The sequence below is a fragment of the Electrona antarctica genome (assembly GCF_951216825.1).
Source record: "Electrona antarctica genome assembly, chromosome: 12".
Classification (NCBI taxonomy): Eukaryota; Metazoa; Chordata; class Actinopteri; order Myctophiformes; family Myctophidae; genus Electrona; species Electrona antarctica.
Genome location: NC_136793.1, coordinates 13,514,836 through 13,539,707, shown reverse-complemented (window position 1 = coordinate 13,539,707; position 24,872 = coordinate 13,514,836). Strand labels below are relative to the sequence as shown.

General features: G+C 44.7%; 1 protein-coding gene across 1 annotated transcript in view; it reads right to left on the bottom strand.

The window, feature by feature from the left end:
- edil3a (EGF-like repeats and discoidin I-like domains 3a) overlaps positions 1 to 24,872 on the bottom strand; it is a 210,230-nt gene that overhangs the window by 33,692 nt on the left and 151,666 nt on the right. The window contains 2 exon segments of the mRNA XM_079516087.1: positions 19,633 to 19,817; positions 20,820 to 20,964. Of these exon segments, the coding sequence (XP_079372213.1) occupies positions 19,633 to 19,817; positions 20,820 to 20,964 (330 nt within the window).

Genomic DNA, 24,872 nt, shown 5'->3' with positions numbered 1-24,872 from the left:
ACACACACACACACACACACACACACACACACACACACACACACACACACACACACACACACACACACACACACACACACACACACACACACACACACACACACACACTATGAATAAACGCTTTAGCGCTTGCCGTAGCATACATGAATCATGAGGCCAACATGTGCTGATGTATTCCACCGTCCTCCAGAGTGTGACATGGAGACACCTCTGATTAGCATGCAGTTAGATCAGGGGTGGGCAACTTTGACGATGGCGAGGGCCAATATATTTCCACACTCACTCCAGAGGGGCCACAGTGCATATTACTGTTGTAGCAAAAATAGCCGATCTAAAAGCTCAAAACGCGTCGCAATGCGACGCGTTTTGAGCTTGTAGATCAGCTATTTTTGCTATATTTGAATTGAAAACCTGAATATTTTTTTTGCTATTTTTTTTAATTGGAATCCTGAAAAGTAACCTTTTTTTATTGAATTTCAAATGCATTTAATTATAGTTATGTTAACATAACTATTTGGACACAAAAAGACAATCACATTTTAATTCATTAAGTAGGCTACTAGTAATTTAATACTAGTCATGAAGTAATTAAAGCGGGTTTGGAATTGTAACAGCTGAAATCAATACTATATCAACATGAGGGCCGCATGAAGTGAAGGTGGGGGCCGCATGTGGCCCGCGGGCCGCCAGTTGCCCATGTATGAGTTAGATGAGTGCAGGAGACACTGCCGGTAAACTGATGGGAGCTACAGTAGCCTATAGTGACTCACAGTTTCACTGAAGCCATGTTGAGGTACAAACTACTCAGTTTCACTGAAGCCATGTTGAGGTACAAACTACTCACATTTTCACTCAAGTAAAATAATCATTGAGGAAATACTAGTTGCAAGTAAAAGTCCGGTATTCAAAATGTACTTGTTGAGTGAAAGTATACAAAAGTATAGTGGCATCAACAAGCGTTAAAGAACCAACAGTAAAAATACTCATAATGCAGAACATGCCATTTCACAAGTTATCAAATGTATAAAAACATGGGGTTAAAGTATGCTTTGTAATAATAGTCAAGACCTGCTAAGTAAGTAGTAGCGCAAGTTTTCAAATAATTGTGGCGGAGTAAAAGTACAATATTTGCCACTGAGAGTGGAGTAGGAGTAAAAGTATAGCACCTAACAAAAACATGAATAAATAATCTAAATTAAGCCCTATGCTCCCCCATTCCAAATTAGGTCCTACAACAGTATGTTCCCTTATTTGTATGTATGGGCAACTACCAGAGGGGACTGCGATGTACCATTCAACTACCAGAGGGGACTGCGATGTACCATTCAACTACCAGAGGGGACTGTGATGTACCATTCAACTACCAGAGGGGACTGCGATGTACCATTCAACTACCAGAGGGGACTGTGATGTACCATTCAACTACCAGAGGGGACTGCGATGTACCATTCAACTACCAGAGGGGACTGCGATGTACCATTCAACTACCAGAGGGGACTGTGATGTACCATTCAACTACCAGAGGGGACTGCGATGTACCATTCAACTACCAGAGGGGACTGCGATGTACCATTCAAACGTAGTGAATTATAGTTTCTGTGAAACTGTCTTCTCTGGAAGAGCCTAGCATCACTGGAATAGTATCAGACCAAAGTAAGAGAGACCACTAACTATTTGACCTTCAAGTTCAACCTTATATAAGAGGTGGCTTAAAGCACAGCAAATTTGTAATTGTGCATGGGTAGTCATGCAGCTCCATTTGTCAATGGTGTAATTTCACACATTTCACTGTAATTGTTCTGCCCCCTCTCCTGTAGCCTACTATGTTTACTTGTCTTGTATTGTATTGTACATGATTTTTGTATGGATAGTTTTATCACCACTTTTAACAGGCTGCTCAGGGACTACAGTCTACAGATGGCAATTAGGTTCTGGCTAATATGGCCCATTTACAGTGATGTGAAATCCAATTTGTGTTGATTAATGTGCATTGTCCCTGATAAACAAAATAAATAAACACAATAAATAAATAAACATGTTCCCACATTCCAAATTGAAAACACACAGGCAGATAGGTGCATGCAGTGGCCAACTCACTAACTTCATTGGGAGGCTAACTGAATCAGCGTGCTAGCTAGCTAGCTGCAGGGAAATGTAATAGGAGGGAGCAAAGCAAATGCAATACTTCGACTCAAACGATGCTCTGATCATAATATAATGTCTTAATGACATTTACAACTGACGTGTTTTCAAACAAGCCAGAGTTTCTTCTTAAGTTCATATATATACCTGGAAAGGCCAATTCACCTATGACATTTTTTGGTGAGTATTGAATTAGGAGTGATTTTGTAGGCTATATCAAATAAAAACAACATGAAAACACGTTTGTGTCTAAGTTTACATGTTGGTGTAAATCCTGTCTGGGTCTAATCTGGACTATGTGATTAACACGCAGCGTGGCCTTCCCTGTTTTGATGATTTTCCGGTCAACTAGGTCATGGGTTCCCAACATTTTCTCCTGTATCATATTATGAATTGGCAAAATAGCCAATCTGCAAGGTCACAACACGGCACATCGTGGCACATTGGGAGCTTTTATGTATAGCTTATTAGCCTTTGGGGGGAAAAACATTTAAAATGGTTATGACAATTAAAGTAAGTTATGATTTGTGAAACATGTTTAACATTTCTGATTAACTCCAACAGACAAGCTGGCCTCACACGCCTCATTTGTCATCACAATGCAGTGTGAGCTTGTAGATCTGCTATTGTCGAAAGTATTGGATGAGGATTTTGAAAACCTTTGAAAAAAGTTAAATTAAAATCAAACAAAAAAAGAAGGCTGGGTTTCGATTTCAATATACAAAATCATCCGGTGTTCGAGGGAGCGAAGCCGGGGACGGGGAGGGTGATATTTGTCACTGCATGCACTCCTACGGGCTGGGGGGTGGAGCGGGGAGTGTTGGGCGGGAGGAGTAGGACGTCCTCTACGTCCTCCCGGTGGGGGCTCCTTGCTGGCAGGTGAATCAGTAGGATACAAGAAATGTGTGTGGGGAGGAATACATTGTCATAACTACTCAATTGGAAAGAAAAAAGGGGCAAAAACCTAATTCAAAGCACTTCTTCCTCCACTGGTTCAGCCAAGGATTCTGCAGTGTTGTGAAAACATTCATACATTTGATTTAATTTCTAAATGCGTTTCAGTCTGATTGCAGGGGAAAGCACCTGGGGACTGTGTCTGTGTACCACTCTGCTTCTTTAATTAGTTCAACAGAGCATTTCGTGGCTGTCGGGTGGAAACCTCGTATGTCAATAAACAGTGAACAAACTGAACCTGTGTTCTAATCAGTGGTGGGGAAAAAAAAGTACTCTCAAATGTTTTACTTGCGTAAAAGTACCTCAAAATTGTACTTAAGTACAGTACTTGAGTAAATGTGCTTAGTTACTTTATAACAATCAGAACCATAAAAGTATGTCTGAGTTATATTACAAAAAAATAAAGGTCCTGTACCTGCAACAGTAAATCTTTGTACTGTAAATGAACTGTATTGCAGAGCAAAGGGAAAACACAAAACTATGTATCCTACTATAAATGCGCCACGTCTCTGTGTGCGTGCGTACGTACAGTCCTGTCCCCTAAGTTTCTTCCTCAATCTCAAAATGGTCTCTATGGGTTCTGAAAGGTACCTTTGTTAGACACACCCACAGACGTGTGTGCATGTGCGTACGGTTGTAATGCACGTAACTCGAGAACCGTTTGACCCACTGACTTCACATTCGACACACGCGTTCCACACCCCCACAGGGAGTGCAGTGCCAAGTATCAAGTCGGTCGGACCCACGGCTCTCCAGAACCACCACAAAAGGCTCTGGTCAGGCTCTGCCAGTGGGCCTAATGAGGCCAACTCCTTTCACCTGTGCATTTTCCAGCCTCTGCCTCAGCCAATTGAGGCTCAACCAATCAGGCTCTGCCAGTGTGCCCAATTGATTGCCAAGTACACTTTTCAGTTTGCAGTCTTCACACACACACAGGCACATACACAGATCTCCATGTGGGACACCGGCTGACAGTTAAAACGGGTGCTATGGCAATGTATATCATTAGGTTCCCAAGTTGCATCGTTCCCAAGTAGGCCGGTGGCCGACTGCGACGGGCACATACAGGTCTAGTTTTGAAATTAATTTGCAATATCTTTATCTTATTTAAAGTAGATCAAACAAAAACGATTCAATTGAATATCTTTCAAAAGTATATCCAATACAATAGTACTAGTCCCCAAAGTTACATGGCAATGCATTGCTCACCGAAAAAAGGAAAAAGTATCCTCCTCACCCAACCTTCATGTCAGGAGTCCTTGGGTCTTGGCCCAAGAACTATCAGCTGGTTCCTTTGATCACAAGCTCTGATTTGTTCAAGCCTCAGAAATGTCCGCCCAAACTTTCCTTCTTCCCCTTCCCAAAGTTTTGCTTAGTATTGGCTTTAAAAGAGTTTGTTTGATAAACAACCACCACCAAACACAGACACTAGTCTTCTTACTGCCCAATACAGGAAATACATTTATTCACACAGTTATTACGGGTATGATTTAGTCACATGCTCTTGTTGAAACTTTAATGGTTCAGTATGTCTAAAACCCACAGACTGAACCACTTTAACTTGCACCAAAATTGGCGATCTACAAGCTCAGTGAAACACGTTGCAGAGATTCTTACTTGCATGATAAACGATACTTGTATGGCAAAGTATAGGGCATTAATGTCAGATAGAAAACATGAAAAAGTTAAAAACATGCAGGAGATACGAGGTTTCTGCTCCTCAGCGAGGACTTGGCCGCAGGTGTTGCTGCTATTGATTGCATTGTGTGCATGGCGTAATGCGACAAATAATGATAAAATGGCGGTCAGCAAGCGGAGTAAAGAACACATTTTAACTGATTGGAGTTTTGGATCGCTTATGGTTTCCATGTCCGCGGGGAGAAGGCGCCATGATGAATGGCTAGGATCCGATCAATGTAGTAGACTGCCTTTTAACAGCAGCACCAGACCCAACTGGCTTTGCACATAAGTTGCTCCTGTGGAGGTGGTTGTAAGTCATTTTCTTTGGTTCAAATAAGCTCTATATTCTGATAGTTCTAGTAACAGGAGTTTACATGTCTCTCCAGCTTTATTAAAGAGCTGGAGAGACAGAATATAGTGGTTTGAATAATGTTTTGACTTTTTAACAAACCGCTATTTGTTTTAACCCAAAAAATATGACTTAGGCCTCATTCACACCTAAGACACAGCTGTCTCTTCGGTGTGTCCTGTGTCTTCTGTGTGTTGCAAGCTCGCAATTCATTTTCAATGGAAGTCACATGGTTTGATGACACAACCTTGCAACCTTGCAGCCATGCAACAAGGTTGTGTCATCAAACCATGTGACTCTCATTGGAAATGCATTGCGAGCCGTGCGACACACAGAAGACACAGGACACAAGTGTGTGAATGTGAATGAGGCCTTACTCTGCCTTTAAAGGTGGTTGTAAGTGATATGCTTGTGTTAAAATTTGTGTTAAATATAGCTCTGTATTCTGATAGTAACTAAATCAAACAGACTTCCTCTTCCTTTTCAAAATATGAGCCACTTGTGGCCTGGGCCGTGGCTCAGCGGTCCAGCCGTCCAGGCACCTTGGCTGGTAACCCAGTCTGGCAGTGTGCCGCGGGTTCGACTCCCGATCCCGACGGCCCTTACTGCATGTCACCCCCCCATCTCTCTCCCCATTTCCTGTCAGCCTACTGTCTGTCCCTCCATAAAAATATAAAACAAAGGCGAAAGCCACAAAAAAACATAACAAAACTATATATATGAGCCACTTGTAATGATTAGTGAACACTACTATCATTCCTAATTCTACTTACATAGACATTTGTACTAGGCCACGTGACACCAGAGCTAATAAATGGCAGTACACAAGAGTGCTTAATTTCGTTTGATCTGCCGTGCAACATTTATTTTGCCTATTCTGCCTATATACGAGCATATGAGTTTGGATCGGCAGTTCTGGCCAATCCAACCGACTTGACGCTGGGCACCGCACTACCTCTGGTCCTCATGAGTATTAAGTTGATCGTCTGCTTGGCTCTCCAGATATACACAAAGGACAGATTCGGATACTCTTGAACGCACACATTTTATGCACACATTTTATGCACATTTATAGAAAGGAGTACACAAATAATGGAAAGAAGAGCGAAACTGGCAACCCAACTGAAATTGTATTTTCTGTTTACTAATAGAGCTGGAGAGAGCCGGGCGACCCCTGTTCAAGGACATGGGGTGGTTTGCTCAGAAACTTGCTGCATGATGTGCAATTTATGGCACACATGAAACGCTGCGGTGTTCCATCGTGATCCGTGGCAACATGATCAAACCCCTCTGAGATCCTTTCATTATATCACCCCCTCGTGTAATCTCCTCGTGTAGACTACAAATGTATCTCTCTCAATTATCTCCTACCCCTCCCCTCACTTTGTCTCTCTCAGCTCTTTTTTGCATTGCCAAGCAAAATGTCAAATAAAAGGAAAAAACAGTCCCAACTCTAGTGGATGTACAATTTACTGTACTAGAGCGGTGCCCGTTGGGCACTGGCCTACTTGGAACGATGCAAGTTGGAAATGCATGCCCCACTCAGCATGCCCATTGCCCAAATATGCCTGACAATGCCTCAAAATGTGTTACATGATTGGATTCTATGCTGTAATGAGGCTTTCAAGGTTTGCAATGTTTATTGTTATGTCTTGTCTATGTGGTATGCAATCTGTTTTGTCTATTGTTTACATGTAGGCCTACACTATAATGATTGTGACATGTATCTGTGTTAGGAGCCCCTCAAAAACGAGATGGTACATCTCAAGGGGTATTTTTCCTAATAAAGAAACTTGAATCAAATATGGAGTCTATGCAGATGTCAGAACATCATTGTGATGTCAGAACAGCCCAGCTCCATATGGGCCCTGTCCGGTGCCCGGGCAGAGGCTTTTGTGCTGGTTCTGGACAACCGGGGATCCGACAGACTTGACACCGGCACTGGCACTGCATTCCCGGTGGCGGTGTGGAACGCGTGTGTCAAATCTGAATACGTGGATTACAGAGACTTGGTGCATTAGATGTACAAACCCCCATGTCTCTCTCTGGCAGCTGTTTCCAGTCAGAGAGAAAGAACAACAACATCATCATCTCTGCATAAATCCTGGAGAAAAAAGCTGGGAGTTTCAGAGGGACAAATTAAAGCCGTTCGCCACCACGGGACAGAAGGAAACAAACTCCCAGTTCATTATTTTTTTACAAGATCAGGTGCGTTAGCGGCAGAACCGTGCTTTTGCAAATCGCAAACAGCCGGCCGGCCCACTTCGCAGTTACTGAAGTAAAATAGAATCTACGGCGGTTTGTTTACAACGAACGCTTTGCGCTGGCGGGTGTCATTTGGCAGTCAGTCGTGGCTGTAGTCGCCTCTTTCCCCATGCACCACATGGGACGACGGAGGTGCTAATGTGTCACGCATCATTCACAGGGAGCCCAGGGGGGCGGGGGAGGGGAGGGGCTTCCAGGGGGCCCACAGCGAAAGTAGTTAATGTAGCATCATTTTAACCACTTACCGGTATCTATTTATACTTTCATGGCTTTTATGCACAAGCTCACAGCCTCACTGCAAGCTTGTATGTCTGCAATTTGTTTTGATTGTTTCTTATCTTTTACACAAACAAATCTTCCCTTCTGGGGGTCCTTGGCACAAAACATTTTCAGATGGGGGTCCTTGACACGAAAACGGTTTGAGAACCACTGCCTTGGAGGAACCCCTGGGGAGATCCCCCTACACCAACAATGAGAACCACTGCCTCGGAGGAACCCCTGGGGAGATCCCCCTACACCAACAATGAGAACCCACTGCCTTGGAGGAACCCCTGGGGAGATCCCCCTACACCAACAATGAGAACCCACTGCCTCGGAGGAACCCCTGGGGAGATCCCCGTAGAACCACTGCCTTGGAGGAACCCCTGGGGAGATCCCCCTACACCAACAATGAGAACCACTGCCTTGGAGGAACCCCTGGGGAGATCCCCCTACACCAACAATGAGAACCACTGCCTCGGAGGAACCCCTGGGGAGATCCCCCTACACCAACAATGAGAACCCACTGCCTTGGAGGAACCCCTGGGGAGATCCCCCTACACCAACAATGAGAACCCACTGCCTCGGAGGAACCCCTGGGGAGATCCCCGTAGAACCACTGCCTTGGAGGAACCCCTGGGGAGATCCCCGTACACCACCAATGAGAACCCACTGCCTTGGAGGAACCCCTGGGGAGATCCCCCTACACCAACAATGAGAACCACTGCCTCAGAGGAACCCCTGGGGAGATCCCCCTACACCAACAATGAGAACCACTGCCTTGGAGGAACCCCTGGGGAGATCCCCGTACACCAACACTGAGGACCTGCTGCCTTGGAGGAACCCCTGGGGAGATCCCCGTAGAGAACCACTGCCTTGGAGGAACCCCTGGGGAGATCCCCGTACACCAACAATGAGAACCACTGCCTTGGAGGAACCCCTGGGGAGATCCCCCTACACCAACAATGAGAACCACTTCCTTGGAGGAACCCCTGGGGAGATCCCCCTACACCAACAATGAGAACCACTGCCTTGGAGGAACCCCTGAGGAGATCCCCATACACCAACAATGAGAACCACTGCCTTGGAGGAACCCCTGGAGGAGATCCCCGTACACCAACAATGAGAACCACTGCCTTGGAGGAACCCCTGGGGAGATCCCCGGGCGTACACCAACACTGAGAACCACTGCCTTGGCGGAACCCCTGGGGAGATCCCCGTCCACCAACAATGAGAACCACTGCCTCGGAGGAACCCCTGGGGAGATCCCCGTACACCAACAATGAGAACCACTGCCTTGGAGGAACCCCTGGGGAGATCCCCGTACACCAACAATGAGAACCACTGCCTTGGAGGAACCCCTGGGGAGATCCCCCTACACCAACACTGAGAACCACTGCCTTGGGAGGAACGCCTGGGGAGATCCCCGTACACCAACAATGAGAACCACTGCCTTGGAGGAACCCCTGGGGAGATCCCCGTACACCAACAATGAGAACCACTGCCTTGGCGGAACCCCATGGGGAGATCCCCGTACACCACCAATGAGAACCACTGCCTTGGAGGAACCCCTGGGGAGATCCCCGTACACCACCAATGAGAACCCCTGCCTTGGAGGAACCACTGGGGAGATCCCCGTACACCAACAATGAGAACCACTGCCTTGGCGGAACCCCTGGGGAGATCCCCGTACACCAACAATGAGAACCACTGCCTTGGAGGAACCCCTGGGGAGATCCCCGTACACCAACAATGAGAACCACTGCCTTGGAGGAACCCCTGGGGAGATCCCCGTACACCACCAATGAGAACCACTGCCTTGGAGGAACCCCTGGGGAGATCCCCGTACACCACCAATGAGAACCCCTGCCTTGGAGGAACCACTGGGGAGATCCCCGTACACCAACAATGAGAACCACTGCCTCGGAGGAACGCCTGGGGAGATCCCCGTACACCAACAATGAGAACCACTGCCTCGGAGGAACCCCTGGGGAGATCCCCGTACACCAACAATGAGAACCACTGCCTTGGCGGAGGAACCCCTGGGGAGATCCCCGTACACCAACAATGAGAACCACTGCCTTGGAGGAGGAACCCCTGGGGAGATCCCCGTACACCAACAATGAGAACCACTGCCTTGGAGGAACCCCTGGGGAGATCCCCGTACACCAACACTGAGAACCACTGCCTTGGAGGAACCCCTGGGGAGATCCCCCTACACCAACAATGAGAACCACTGCTTAATTAACCCATTCAGGCCTGACCTCAAAATTTAAAAAAAATCTTCTAAATCCTCCAGTTTTCTGAAATAAATATTTTCACGATTTTTCAAAAATAGCAGACCTACAAGCTCATAGCGCGCCACTCGGTGGCGCGCTATGAGCTTGTAGATCTGCTATTTTTCAATAGCTAAATTATAACATAATGTTAAAACACCAAAGGGGGTTCCCGCCCAAAATGGGTTAAGAGTATAGGTATAGCAGTGGCAGACATTTTCTGGTTCCATCGTTCCAGATCCCATTCGTTTTTCCCATAGAGATTTCCAAAAATATTCACGGGCATATACAATATATATATATTTTTTTTAAGATTTGTTTTTGGCTTTTTGCCTTTATTGATAGGGAACAGTAGACAGACAGGAAAGGGGGAGAGAGACGGGGAGTGACACACGGCAAGGGCCGTCGGGCTCGGGAGTCGAACCCGCAGCATGCCGTCCGGCTGGCTCGGCAGCCTAGGTGCCCAGACGGTTGAGCTAACCGTCCGGGCCCATATACATTATTTTAAGCCTAGAATCAAGCCATCCAGGATCCTGGTTATTCATGAACATAAACCATTTGATTTATATCAAATGTTTTATATAAATTGCTCAGGGGATGAATTGAATCTTGGCCATCAGGTCAACATTTGTGTCAGATCCTGTGTCTAGGTGAGACATGACCTTTGACACAATCTAAATGTCTCAATAGAAGAGCAGGGGGAGACAAAAACAACCACCCCAATTGTATTAATTATATATACATACAGATTGGACACAATCACATTCTATTCATTAAAAATCACACCCGTGTGAACTGAGTGGTGTAAGGCCTGTCTGACGTAATGAAATCATGTCTGACGTAATGAAATCACACCCGGGTGAACTGAGTGGTGTAAGGCCTGTCTGACGTAATGAAATCATGTCTGACGTAATGAAATCACACCCGGGTGAACAGGGTGAACATAGCAACCATGCTCATTTTTTATGCACTAACAAAGCCAGTTGTATGAAATCACACCCGGGTGAACAGGGTGAACATAGCAACCATGCTCATTTTTTCTGCACTAACAAAGCCAGTTGTAAGAGTGGTTTACACACTCAATAACAAAGCCAGTTGTAGGAGTGGTTTACACCACTCAAAAAGACATCAACAACATATTGATCTGTAACCTTGCGAGCTTGTAGATCATGCTATCTTCACTGCTTTTGAACAGTTTTTGTTTTCATTTCCTGGAAAGTAACGGTTTCGGAATAACAAGGTCACCCACCACCCCCCCACCCCACCCGACAGCTACGATGTGTAACATTGCACACGGCCCCTTACAAAGCAAACACATGAAATGCAGACTAGAGCAGATACAGAAAAGCAGGAAGTGCTAATTTGGGCGTGCAGCGGTGCGATGAGGTGTGGCTAAAATGCAGCATGCTGCGTTAAACATGAGTGTATTACACAGCCTAGGTCTGCTGCTTCCCAGTGGTGGAAAGTAACGACGGTGGTGGGAAAAAGTACTCACATGTTTTACTTAAGTAAAAGTATCAATACTATACTGCAATGTAGAAATGCTCTGTTAGGCCTCACTCACACGGTCGCAACAGATTGCTGTATGCTTGTTGTATACAAAGGGTGTGACACAGCTTGCCCCAATGCATTTCCAATGGGAGTCACATGGTTTGACACAACATTTGTGTTGTATGAGGGGGAGGGGCGCAGTCGAAACACAGCCGAAAGCCATACAACAGCTTGTAGTCCAAAATGTGGACTACAAACCATGTGACTTCCATTGGAAATGCATTGGGGCGGCCATGACACTCACAACATTCATACAACAAGCATGCATCAATGTTTTAAAGGTCTGAGTGAGGCCTTACAAGTGAAAGTCCGGAATTCAAATTGTATTTGAGTAAAAGCATTGGCGTCAAAATGCACTTAAAGTACCAAAAGTAAAAGTAAACATTGTGCAGCATCTCCCATTTCAAGTTATCAAATGTATTACAAATCTTTTGAAAATAGCAGAAGCTCACAATGTGTTGCACGGGCTAAGGGCTAAGGGCCAAGGGCTGAAGTGATTTTGTAATACTAATCAAAATCTTGCACTACTGTGAGTAACTATATAAGTACAGTTACTTTACTTAAAGGTAGGGGTATGTTTTGGTTAAAACAAAACGTATTTTGTTAAAAGGTTAAAGCACTATATTCCTGTCTCTCCAGCACTGAATAAACAGAAAATACATTTTCAGGTGGGCGACAAAATGTCAGGCAATCAGGAGAGAGTACCAATGTATCACCTTACTTTTGTTATTTGGTGATACAGTTCCAATTTTGCCTGTTCATTTCTTTGTGGCATCACTTGTCCTATTTACAGTATTAATACAAAACATACAGTAACCAATCAAGCCCTGTTTTTTACTTGGTCTTTTCTAATCTACAAGCTCATCACATGGGCTATTTTTGTAGAAAATATAATATGAACACGTAAAGACGAAGGCTTTAATATTATATGTGTTCCCTCCACTTCAGAGTGTGTGCATCACAGAGGGGTCCCCCCCCCCCCCCCCCCCCCCCCCCCCGATCTCCCTTTCATGTCTCTCTCTCTCCTTCTATTTTTAACGAAACACCTCCATCGACCTGCCGCGTCGTGCATTCAATTTATTTCTGAGTATTTTTAATTGGAAAATATTGATATTCCATAAGCCATTATTATTAATTGTCAGGCAGGGAATCAACAGACAGGAGTTCAAGCAGCATTCAGACTGAGAAAGACTCCAAGGTCAAATTAACACAGAAGGAAAATGTATTTGACGAAGGACACGTTTTCTCTGCATCTGTGCAAGAAATGACTGTAGGCCTAAGTCATATATCTCCAAAACTGGAGGCAGTGGAGGGTCAAACTGCACAACCAATATGTCAATTTGTAACTATGATGAAATGAAAAAAGAAAAAGACGTATAGACAACTCAGCCCCACTCACGCATTTGAAACAGAAACCTCCTATATCTCCATAACAGTATTGAATTTGACAGCAAATTTCAGTTTAATAGTCCTTTGAATAAAGCTGTGTGTAATTTTAGATTCTAGCTTTGGCTATTCAAAAACAGCTGATATACAAACTCACAGCACGTCCCGTTGCGAGCTTGTACATATGCTAGTTTTTTAACATAAAAAATAACAATACTCTTGAAAGTGTTAGGATGTTGAATAATTTAGCATTTTCTTTAAAGGGATTGTGACATAAAAAAAAGTTTTGTTTCTTAATTATTTTAGGTTTTGAGCTCAATTGCACCCAAAAGTTCAAACATGAACTTTTAACATTCAGTATATTTTCTGTGGTCTGGGGTTTTCTGGCTCAAACAAGTGCTCTGATTTGCCTGTGGACTGTGAGGTAAGAGTCCACGAATCCCATATATGACATAAGAATGTGCCAGCAGATGTCACTGTTGAGGGATTTTGCCTGTTTTCGTTGCAGCTCAAAAGGCTTCAGAACACACAGAGAAAACCCCAGGCCACAGAAAATCCACTGAATGTTCAAAGTTCAGGTTGTGTGGGTGTAATTGAGGTCATACAACCTAAAAGAAAAACGAAAAAATAAAAATAAATGAAAATGAATGTCATGAAACATTTAACATAAATCTTCTCTTCTGGGGGTCCCTGGAAAAAACAAACAAACAAACAAACAAACAGATGGAGGACTGAGGCCTTGGCACCGTGGCACGAAAAGGTTTGAGAACTACTGATTTAGAAGGCAATTCCTGTCAAACATATATGAACATATAAGATATAGAATCAATCATGTACTTAATTGAGAACTGCAATGCAGTTGAATGTGTATAGCTATATGATATGTATAGCTACAGTATCTGCTCAGTTCAATGTCTCATTCGGCCATGGTTTCCATGGCAAATAATTGATTCTTAGCCACATTACCGAAGAAGACTTGATAGATTAATGGAATTAATCAGACCTAATGACAAATTAAGTATTCCAATTAATCAACACAGCTGCTGCTTAAGCTGCGCTGTACAGTGTACTACAGCATCGTTTCTCAATGTCTGGACCGGGAGCCCACCAGGGGTCCAAATGGACAAATGTATTTTATTTTTCTTGGAACCCCAATCTACATTCTGAGTTTTAATTCAACTCTGAGAGAGTATGGATGGAACCAAATGGACCATGTATAGCATATAGGTCATTACACACCAGTGGCGACACGAATACACAATACGGGAAAAACCAACAAACAAAATAAAACAATGCTGCATTGTTTTCAATTATAAATGACTCCAAATGTGCTCCAATTGGTAGAGCGGACTGTTAAAGGGGTACGTTTTGATGCCAATATACTCAATACTTTTGTAGGCCTACTTCATTTTCAATTCCAGACTTTTACTTGTAACAGAGTATGTCTACACATTGCAGTATTGATGTAAAATATGCAAGTACTGTTTTCCGTGCACCGTCCATATCAATACATGGAAGGCCCGGCGCTGTGCCAACTCAAAAGACACCCAACTGTGGACACGAGCCCTTACGAATGCGGTGGCGGGAGTCACCGAGGAGGATGCGGAGAACAGAAACAGCGAGACCCCCCCCCCCCCGATGGGAACACAGCCGGAAGAAGAAGACTGGAGTGCCTCCTGGGCATTGTCTGAACCCAGCGTGCTCTCCTCGTCAGATGGGATGTGAGAGTTACACAGCGGGAGATTGAACCGGCCAATGTCTCAAGATGTTTTCAAGGGAGTGTAGGGCTGCCAAGTGTTTCCAGCTGGCAGGAGCTGATTAGTTAATTATGCACATTAACATGTCGAGGGTATATAGTGCGGGGAAACCGCTAGAGCCAAAGTAGCTTACTTTTCAGACGTTACATCGTCCTCCGATTAAAGCGCGGAGCACGTGCGTCAAGCCATTTCTGGCAGGCGGGAGAAGCGTTTTGCTGTCGATGTCGGCGAACAGCCCTCAAGACAACACCTCCGACAATTACGGGTGGCGTTTAAAATGGTGATGCTTCATTTCTGAAGCGTTAACCACTTGAAGTTCAGCATTCCTATAATTCTGGGAGGGGGGGAAACGCTCGGCAAAAGTAGCCCTCAAAAATGCGTTGTGATGCAACGAATACGTATGAAATAAATAAATAAAAGAAAATCGTTTTAACAACATAGCACCTCACACGTTAGGACAATATATCAGGGTGTGTGTTTTCAGGTAATCTAACATGCATGGTTAAAATGGAGTTCGAAGTTACAATGTGTTCATATAGGAGGGTGGCGCATGCCTGATGAAACATTTATATAAAATATTAGTATTGAATCAAGCAACTTAACTGCCTGGGGTGCACACACATGCACGAGTAGATGTTAAACATAACCCCAGAAGCGTGTTAAAGGGAAACAGAGGGAAGGGGAATTAAAAGGAAATGAACACTGACACACAGAAAACGAGTATTGCCACCTGCTGGGTATAGGAGAACTATGCCATTTGTGGGTCGCGGACACATTTTCTTTTAGATCTGAACCACTGAACGATCTACAGCTGCGCTTCTATTCGGGTCGTTGTCCTCAAAACTACTCAAAGTCAAGTGAGCAAAGTGCTGCTATCAGCACCGTGATGGACGGACATGTTTGTTTTGTTTGTTTTTTGGCCAAAGCCGAAAAGTTGTTTATCTCAGTCGGTCGCAGTGCTTTTCACAGTCACAAGTGAGTCACAGTTTGGGCCTTAATGAGATGCTGCTGCCACAGCTGAACGCATAAACAAAGGCGGCGTGGCACTATGGTGATGAATAGCATCACTCTCCGAGGACTCTCGAGTCTGTGAATGATGTCCACATGTCTTCTTCTACAGTCTAATCAACCACCACGAATTGGTAGCAGTGCTGGGACAGTAAGTACATGCACTCAAGATGAACTACAGTACTTGAGTAATGTTTTTTTTAATTTTGAGGAACATTTACTTTACTTTTTTTACATGTTTTTCCTACTCCACTACAAATATTTTTTTTTTACACTGTAATTATTTGACAGTTTTAGTTACTTTGCAGACTATTATCAGAAAGCATACATTAACCTTGTATACTTTATATTTTCAAATAATAATAATAACAATAATAATAATATGTTGGACAAAAAATAGAATAGAGAATTGAAAAAGCACACCCATGGGAAGTCAAGAGGTGCCTTTTATCATGATCATGATGATGCATTGTAGGATGTTGATGTATAAATCCACATGATTTCACATAGGGGCCAACATTATTATGATGATGAATTGACCCACATTGACGTCACTGGGGCAAATAGACACTCGTGCTGCTACAGACTAATGGACAAATAGACACACAAAATCAAATGATGGAGCGGCTTGCACCACAAAAATCACACCCGTGTGAAGTGAGTGGTGCAACTCCGTGTTGGGGTCCCCGGGGGTCCCCGGAAGTTTCATACCCACAGGAACGCGGCCAGGGTGCCGGCCCGGTTCCGGCGAGCCGCCCCGTGTCCGAAATGGTTGAGAAATGACAGAGTTATCGCGTTATCAGTACTGTACTGTACTGTACTGTACTGTACTGTACTGTACTGTACTGTACTGTACTGTACTGTACTGTACTGTACTGTACTGTAACATATATACAGTTAATGTGTGTGTGTGTGTGTGTGTGTGTGTGTGTGTGTGTGTGTGTGTGTGTGTGTGTGTGTGTGTGTGTGTGTGTGTGTGTGTGTGTGTGTTAGTTAGACTGCACAACAGTGAAACCAACCAAATGCTATTCCATGCTCGGACAGACCCAGCCAGGGACAGACCCAGCCAGGGACACAGGGACACACATACGGTACAGTAGCTGGAGTGTTGAACCACTCAAAAAAAATAAGAAAAAAAAGTTTACTTTCCTAACTTCTTTTGATTCCAATACTTTTGTACCTACACTCTAGTAAAATTCGGAACACTAGGACCTTTACTTTAGGTAGAACATCAGAGTAAGAGTAATGCTAGACACAAACGCAGCGTAGCACTACAGTGATGAATAGCATCGCTCTGAGGACTCATGAGTCTGTGAATGATGCCCACATGTCTCTACAGTCTAATCAACAAGCAAGGATTATTAGTTTAGTTTCTCGCCGACAAGCCAAGTTCTCCAAGTTCTCAGGCTAAGTTGTCACATCAGTGCTTTTAAACAGCCAAAAGATTAGCAAATTTCAGAAACTAGATTCTCAGGCAAATTATGGCAGGAGATGGAGCCTTAAAATCTGGTCTATTGCGCTGATCAGAGCAAAGGCTAAACACTGCTGTAGTGTCCCATGGTCTCGAGCTAAAAAAATAACTTTGAGAAACACTAGCTCAACCACATGCACCTTGGCGTCCCCATTCTGGGGATGTCACAAGGCGAACATTATTTGGTGAGAATTGCCTAATCTACAATCTCACGAATGTTTATCTACTATGCTTGACAATACATTTTGTCAGTTTCTTTTTCTATTCCATTTTATTTCCTTTATTTATCTATTTTTTGAAGTTGTCGTTGTCGTTGTAGTCATTACTGCCAGTTCCCGACTGATGTTAGGTGGGAGTTCTGACTGCTCTAGACCATACTGCATAACTTCGAGCTTGCATAATGTCTTAAGACTAGGACTTAAGTCTAAGATGAATATGTGCGATAATCTTACAAAGATGACACGATCTCCCACCATGCAACAGCACCTTGGATGCAGCCATCCAAAGGACGGGAATTCATGTTCAATCTTCTTCCAGGAGAAGGCTTCTGGATTGAATCTCCATAGAGACCTACCAGACAATAATATACAGCTCTCGATTGTAGGCAAAGGCAGAATGACCTGTTGTACTGTTGCAAAGCTGTGTAGAGGTTGTACTCAGCCAGAGGTTGGTCTCTGTGACAAACACACCAATGGTGCCCCTCGGTGCACCCACATACAAACATCTTTGTCCCAATGATGGTGGCAGACCTTATGACCTTATGACCTTCTGAAAGGTGGTGGAGTTCCTTTGATGTTTATCATCAAAGATCAGACCATTGTGGCGGTGTCCAGCTTGTAGGTGTCATTGCATTGATGACCATAGGCGTTTCCTCCAGTGGTTGCTCCTCCCCACAGGGATAGGCCCTGAAACCTTGGGCCTCAACCATATGTGGTTGCAGGGACGAATAGTTTTCATAATCCTCATGGGGGCCCGACGTGTTAAGGTGCCAGACTTGGATGGTTAGAGCGGCGCGATTACATACAAAGTCAATGCAAGACGAGAATTGCGCGAACGGGCGCGACCTGATGCGGCACAAACGGGACGAATCGAGGCGAATATATATTCAGGTCCAATTCCTCATGGGGGCCGAGATCCCTGGTCCAATTCCTCATGGGGGCCCTGGCCCCCCGGCCCCCACAGACTCTACGTCACTGTGTGGTTGTCCACATCAAATGCATAAAGCATGGTGCGGCGAGTATCCCCTCCCCAGACGTGATCGTCTATCAGTACAGCTGTGTGGCGCCGGCACAAGCCTGTCCACAGCCATTCGCAGTTTTCACACCTCGCTAACCTCGCTAACAAAACCTGCCGATCAACGCAGAGTGTCACAGCTTGAATTAATAGGAATGACCGACCATGGATGAATATCAATGATGACGGTCCATTGTGTCGACCTGCTAAGTAGCCTTGTAGGTGTCAGATGTTCTGTCTGAATCAGTCTAAAGAGTTGGATCACAGTGGCTGATGGATTCATGACTTTCCAGAACCCCCAATCCCCCCCCCATATGCTCATGGTCATGACCATATACTGTATGCCCACATATTGATAACATCAGCCATCTCCATATATGGTCAATTGGTCATAAAAAGGAAACGGACAGAAAGGTACATACGCAGAGATCTCCATATACAGTATGGAAATAAAAGGGACACAGACAGACATATAGCCAGACAGACAGTTACAAGTGTCAATGTGACACACACACACACACACACACACACACACACACACACACACACACACACACACACACACACACACACACACACACACACACACACACACACACACACACACACACACACACACACACACACACAAACACACGTCTTTTTTATGTCAGTCCTGTTTGTATTGTTTGATGTTTGATGTCTGGGGACTGCAGATGGAAATTAGCATGTTTTGCTAAATCTGGTATATTTACACTGCATTTTTAATGTAATGTTCATTAATATACACTGTCCCGACTAAATAAACAAATAAAGTAAAGTTGATAACAAAACTTCAGGTGGGCTGAGGACACACACTTCTTCAGTCACATTATCAACTTCAACAACAACAATGTTGTCACAAATTAAAGTTTACAGGATTTAGAATGCGAGAGAAATATAAACAAATATTCTGGTGCAAAGTTTTGGTGAAAATACGTAGCAGATAGTGCTTGTAGACTTTCAACGGCTCGTGCATGAGACAGTATCATAATCCTTGTCCTCGTTCTAGTCTAGTTAAATGGTAAATGGTGCATTCATATATAGCTATAGCGCTTTACATAGATTGTGCATTACATTCACCCATTCACACACTGATGGCGGCGGAAACCATGTAAGGCACCAACCTGCACATCGGTAGCAATTAGGGGTTCAGAGTTCGACACCAACTCTGGGGCGAGCCCGGGATCGAACTGGGAACCTCGCGGCTGCTCTGACGGCCACTCTACCCCTGAGCCACAGATGTCATTGGATATAGTCGTCACCATCGGAGGGGCGTCCTACCTGTAGCCACTGTGACTGGTCGCTGTGTCCGGCCGTCCAGGCGTTGACCTTGCCCTGCTTGTCCAGCCGGGCCTTGCCGGGCTCCCAGGTGAACATGTCCATGTTGAGGGTCCTGAAGATGCTAGAGGCGGTCACCTGGTAGTCCTGGACATGACCCGACTTCAGCCCCATGGGCTCTGAGCAGCCTGGAGACACGCACAGACAGAACATGCTAGACACCACAGAAACAAGCAACCCGATCTATGAAAACAAGCCCCCCCCCCCTCTCTCTCTCTCTCTCTCTCTCTCTCTCTCTATATATATATATATATATATATATATATATAGAGAGAGAGAGATATATTATACACACACACGTCGGCTGTTTAAAAATAGCCGACCTACAAGCTCACAACGCATTGGCACGTTGCGAAAGAAAATGTGAAACATTTGGAATATATTTGAAACACTAATCTTGTACTGTTTCTTGGCACAAGCTATTTTCAGATGGGAGGGCTTGTACTGTTTCCTGGCACATGCCATTTTCAGATGGGAGGGTCCGTGGACAAATAAATATTCATTTAATTTCATATCCTTGAAATGGTTGAGAACCACTGGTTTAAACAACATTTAGGAAGCAATAATAATGGATTGCATTTTATAGCACTTTTCCAAGTGCTCAAAGTGCTTTACAATCATCCAAATTAAATCACCTCGGATGCTATGAAGCGTTGACTGAAGGTGGAAATGTACAAATATACCAAAAGAGCACAATAAACGCTAGAAACGAGTCAAACAACCCATAATACCATATTTCCGGCCTAGCGGTTAAGGAACATACCCATATAGTCTCCAATGCAGCCTGTAAGCGAGTCGTGGGTTCAATTCCCAAACCTGACAGCCTTTGCTGTATGTCACTCCTCGTCTCTCTCTCTTTCCTTGTTACCCGTCACTCTCCACTATATATCCCAATATAGCAGAAAAGCCCAGAAAATATAAAAAGTTCTATAAAAAAGCCTGGGCTGAATGTGGGAAAAGAATATACAGTCTATATTACGCCCATGCAGCCTCCGACCAATCACAATGTCCAAACCTTCTTCGGTCAATCAGAACATTAGGGCTGCGTCCGAACCAAAGTTCTGAGATTGTTTTTTTTACTTATACCCAGTCCGAAAACCGTTTGGACAGCGCATAAACTGCTTTCTCACCTGTCAGCTCGCACCCCAACAGCTCCATGCGCAGCGTGCAGTGTCTCCTGCACACCTGCGGGTAGATGCGCACGTACTGCGCCTCGATGGGCGGCGTGAAGGAGTTGGCGGAGGGAGCGTTGTTGTCCACGTTTCCTCGGAAGATCTGTCACAGAGGGGACGAAGTAACACCACATCGTCAGCACAGTGGAGAAACACATGCAGCTTTGTTGTAATCTCTCAAATATTATGTCAGCACCTGCACCCTTAACCGGGAGGAAGTGTGGACTAAGAAATGGGAGGCCCCAAACCCGAGGTCCTGTCTTTGACAGAATGGTAAATGGAGCATTTATATAGCACCGTTATCCAAGGCGCTTTACATAGATTGTGCATTACATTCACCCATTCAATTTAATTCAATGGGCTTTATTGGCATGAGAAAACATACATTTACATTGCCAAAGCAGACAGTGGAACAATTAAAGGAGCATTCAGTGATTTGGGTGATTTGGAAAACCACCCAGTCCGCCCCGGTAACAAAATGTGCACATGCATGCTCTACAGTGAGGGGAAGTGCACCAAGGCCCGCCCACACTCGATCATGATTGGAGGAAGGCCCCTCTCATCCTGATTGGATGAAGGCTTTGCCACCCGCCACCAAAACTGAAACTAGAGTTTTTTGACCCCAGGGGCTCACTGGGGACAGGGAGGAACTCCTTATATGGTCAGCACACTCTATAGTAGGAAGGATTATCCCAAAAAAAAGGAAAAAAAAGTGATATTTGAATGAAGTGAAATCACTGAATATACCTTTAACTATTTACAAACACATCCATACACTGATGGCAGAGGAAACCTGCAAGGCACTAACCTCGCCTCACCAGGCTTTCCACCTCGGAGGAAAGCCTGGTCTTGGTTCCAAAAGTCTGAACCGGTCTGGAACGGATGATATCGTTACGTCATGTCGTAGTATTGTTATGTAGTCATCAGGCAGGAACAATCAAGAATAACAATATTAAGTTCTCGTAGCCTGTAGCTTTTATTGAGAAAAATCGGTTTGAGGGAAAAGGAAGTTCCGGATGATTGATGACTACAAAACAATACTACAACATGATGTAACGATATCATCCGCTCCCGACTGGTTCATAAACCCGAAATGGAATGGTGCCCAGACTAGCAAGGCACCAACCAGCCTTCTCCAGCCTGTGTGATTTCTGGTCTAGAGCGGCGGGTGCTGGCGAAAACATGGCAGTGGAACCTATTGGTTCACCGATCTGCGTGATTAAAGTAGTTCTCAAACTATTTCATGTCAAGGACCCCAAAAAGTACATGTAATTGGCCGCAATCCAGCTCTTGCTGCCCGCGGGCAAGTGCATGAAACGAGCAAACGCGTGAGAATCTCACGGGCCGCGCTCACTTGCCTCTCCGCCTCTCAACTTCTCTGTGGGTCCCAAATAATCGCCTGCCTCTCATTGAAAATGAATTACTAAGACGCGTCTCACACTCCCTGTCTGAAACAGCCTTTTCTTCTTTTGTGAAAACCTTAAAAATGAGACTCAGGCAATTATGCTACAGTATGACTATGCAAATCATCACGATGCGCCGCTTTCTGCAACGCATCATCTGCACCGATCAACACATTTCTGTCATCAAGGTCAATGAGCTCGAATTATAATGGGGAAAAAATAGACAATTTCTCGCACCATTTGAGCCGGTAATTTATAAGCGCACTAGTGTGTTTTAAACGAGAGGTCCAATTACACAGCTGTTTATTAATACACAACCATACAATCTGTCTGACAAAATATAGCCTGCATGGCCATCACACATAGACAGGTGATTAGATCTATCGATCCGTCGGACGGACGGACAGACAGACAGACAGACAGACAGACAGACAGACAGACAGACAGACAGACAGACAGACAGACAGACAGACAGACAGACAGACAGACAGACAGACAGACAGACAGACAGACAGACAGACAGACAGGCGCACGCACGCACGCACGCACGCACGCACGCACGCACGCACGCACGCACGCACGCACAGGTAACAGCAATGACAAGCCAATGACAGGAAAAAAAGCAGGGAGCAGAAAATATACATAACTACCACATTACATCATTATGTGGGTGTGCGTGTTTGAGTAGATGGTGCGCTGTGATTGGCCAATCGCTGTGATTGACAGCCTAAACCTAACCCTAAACCTTACCCTAACCTCAGTAAAACTAGAGGCTGGGGGCGTTTCCAAGGACCCAGAAGAACGATGGAATCCGCTGAAGATACCATGCGAGCGTGTGTGCGTATGTGTGTGAGCCTATAACCTACAGAATAAAATAGAACAGCACACATCCGCCGATCTTGGTGCTGAGCCAAACTGTTAAACTAACGGATATCATGAAGAAAGGCAAAGGCTCGCAACTCATTTTGTATTTATATTCACAATCACAGCAGGCAGGACATACAGCACAACTTTTCGGCCGGTATTGGTCTTTTTCAAGTATAAAAAATAAAAAAATCACACCCGTGTGAACTGAGTGGTGCAAGGTCTTATATAGCCTGATCAGCTGTGGTCTGACGTAATGTCAGTGACCATAGTAACCATGCTCATTCTTTTGAGGGACAGGTACACAAACACACACACACACGGGTACTAACAAAGCCAGTTGTTGGAGTGGTTTGCACCACTCAAAAATAGAAAAAGACCAATACCAGTCGAAACGTTGTATGTCCTGCCTGCTGTGATTGTGAATAAATACTTGGAGCATTACAAAAGTGTGCGAGCCTTTGCCTTTCTTCAGCCTATAACCTAGTCATCAAATAATTGTGGTGGAGTAAAAGAGAAAAAAACAAAAGTAATGGTAGCGTGGACGTGTCAAGCATCAAGAAAGTACAGGACCTCGACAATACTCCAGTAAATGTACTTAGTTACTTCCCCCCATGGGGCGGGAGGGAGGGGGTCAGCCATTGGAGGGCTGTCAGAAATGATGTAGGACAGGGTGGCCGTTTATCCCCAAATAGTATAAAAATTCAATCTAAAAGTCATAAAAGCAGAGGGTGGTGGGTCGGGGGCAGTGTGTGTGTGTGTGTGTGTGTGTGTGTGTGTGTGTGTGTGTGTGTGTGTGTGTGTGTGTGTGTGTGTGTGTGCGTGCGTGCGTGCGTGCGTGCGTGCGTGCGTGCGTGCGTGCGTGCGTGCGTGCGTGCGTGCGTGCGTGCGTGCGTGCGTGCGTGCGTGCGTGCGTGCGTGCGTGCGTGCGTGCGTCGTGCGAAAGATGGGGCCTGGTGTGTGCTAGCTAATTAAAAAGCCATCTCATCACGTCCTTCATGGACTCCACGTCCTTGACTGTGTGAACAGTCTCCTGTTGCACTGCGCGCGTGTGTGTGCGTGTGCGTGTGCGTGTGTGTGTGTGTGTGTGTGTGTGTGTGTGTGTGTGCATGTCTACTTGTATTATTACTATACCTGTGAGGGCCAAATGTCCCCACAAGTATCTATAGTCAGCAGTGCGCATGCGTCATCAAAATGTTTGATGTACCAACCCATGAAAACCATGCATGTCACTTAAACAATTAGCCTACACACTTTGGAAATACTTAAAAATGGAACCTGCAGCATTAGGTGGTTGAGCTGCTAACTAACGTCCCCTGCTGCTTAAAAATATACAGCTACAAATACACTGTGTAGCTTTGCATCTTTGTATCTTTGTATCTTTTGCACCTGCCCGTGTGAACGCAGCATAACGTGTGGTAGAGACGGTTAGGATTTGACATTGATATGTTATGTTTAGCGGTTAGGATTAGACATTTATATGTTATGTTTAGCGGTTAGGATTAGACATATGTTATGTTTAGCGGTTAGGATTTGACATTTATATGTTATGTTTAGCGGTTAGGATTAGACATATGTTATGTTTAGCGGTTAGGATTTGACATTTATATGTTATGTTTAGCGGTTAGGATTAGACATATGTTATGTTTAGCGGTTAGGATTTGACATTTATATGTTATGTTTAGCGGTTAGGATTAGACATATGTCATGTTTAGCGGTTAGGATTAGACATATGTTATGTTTA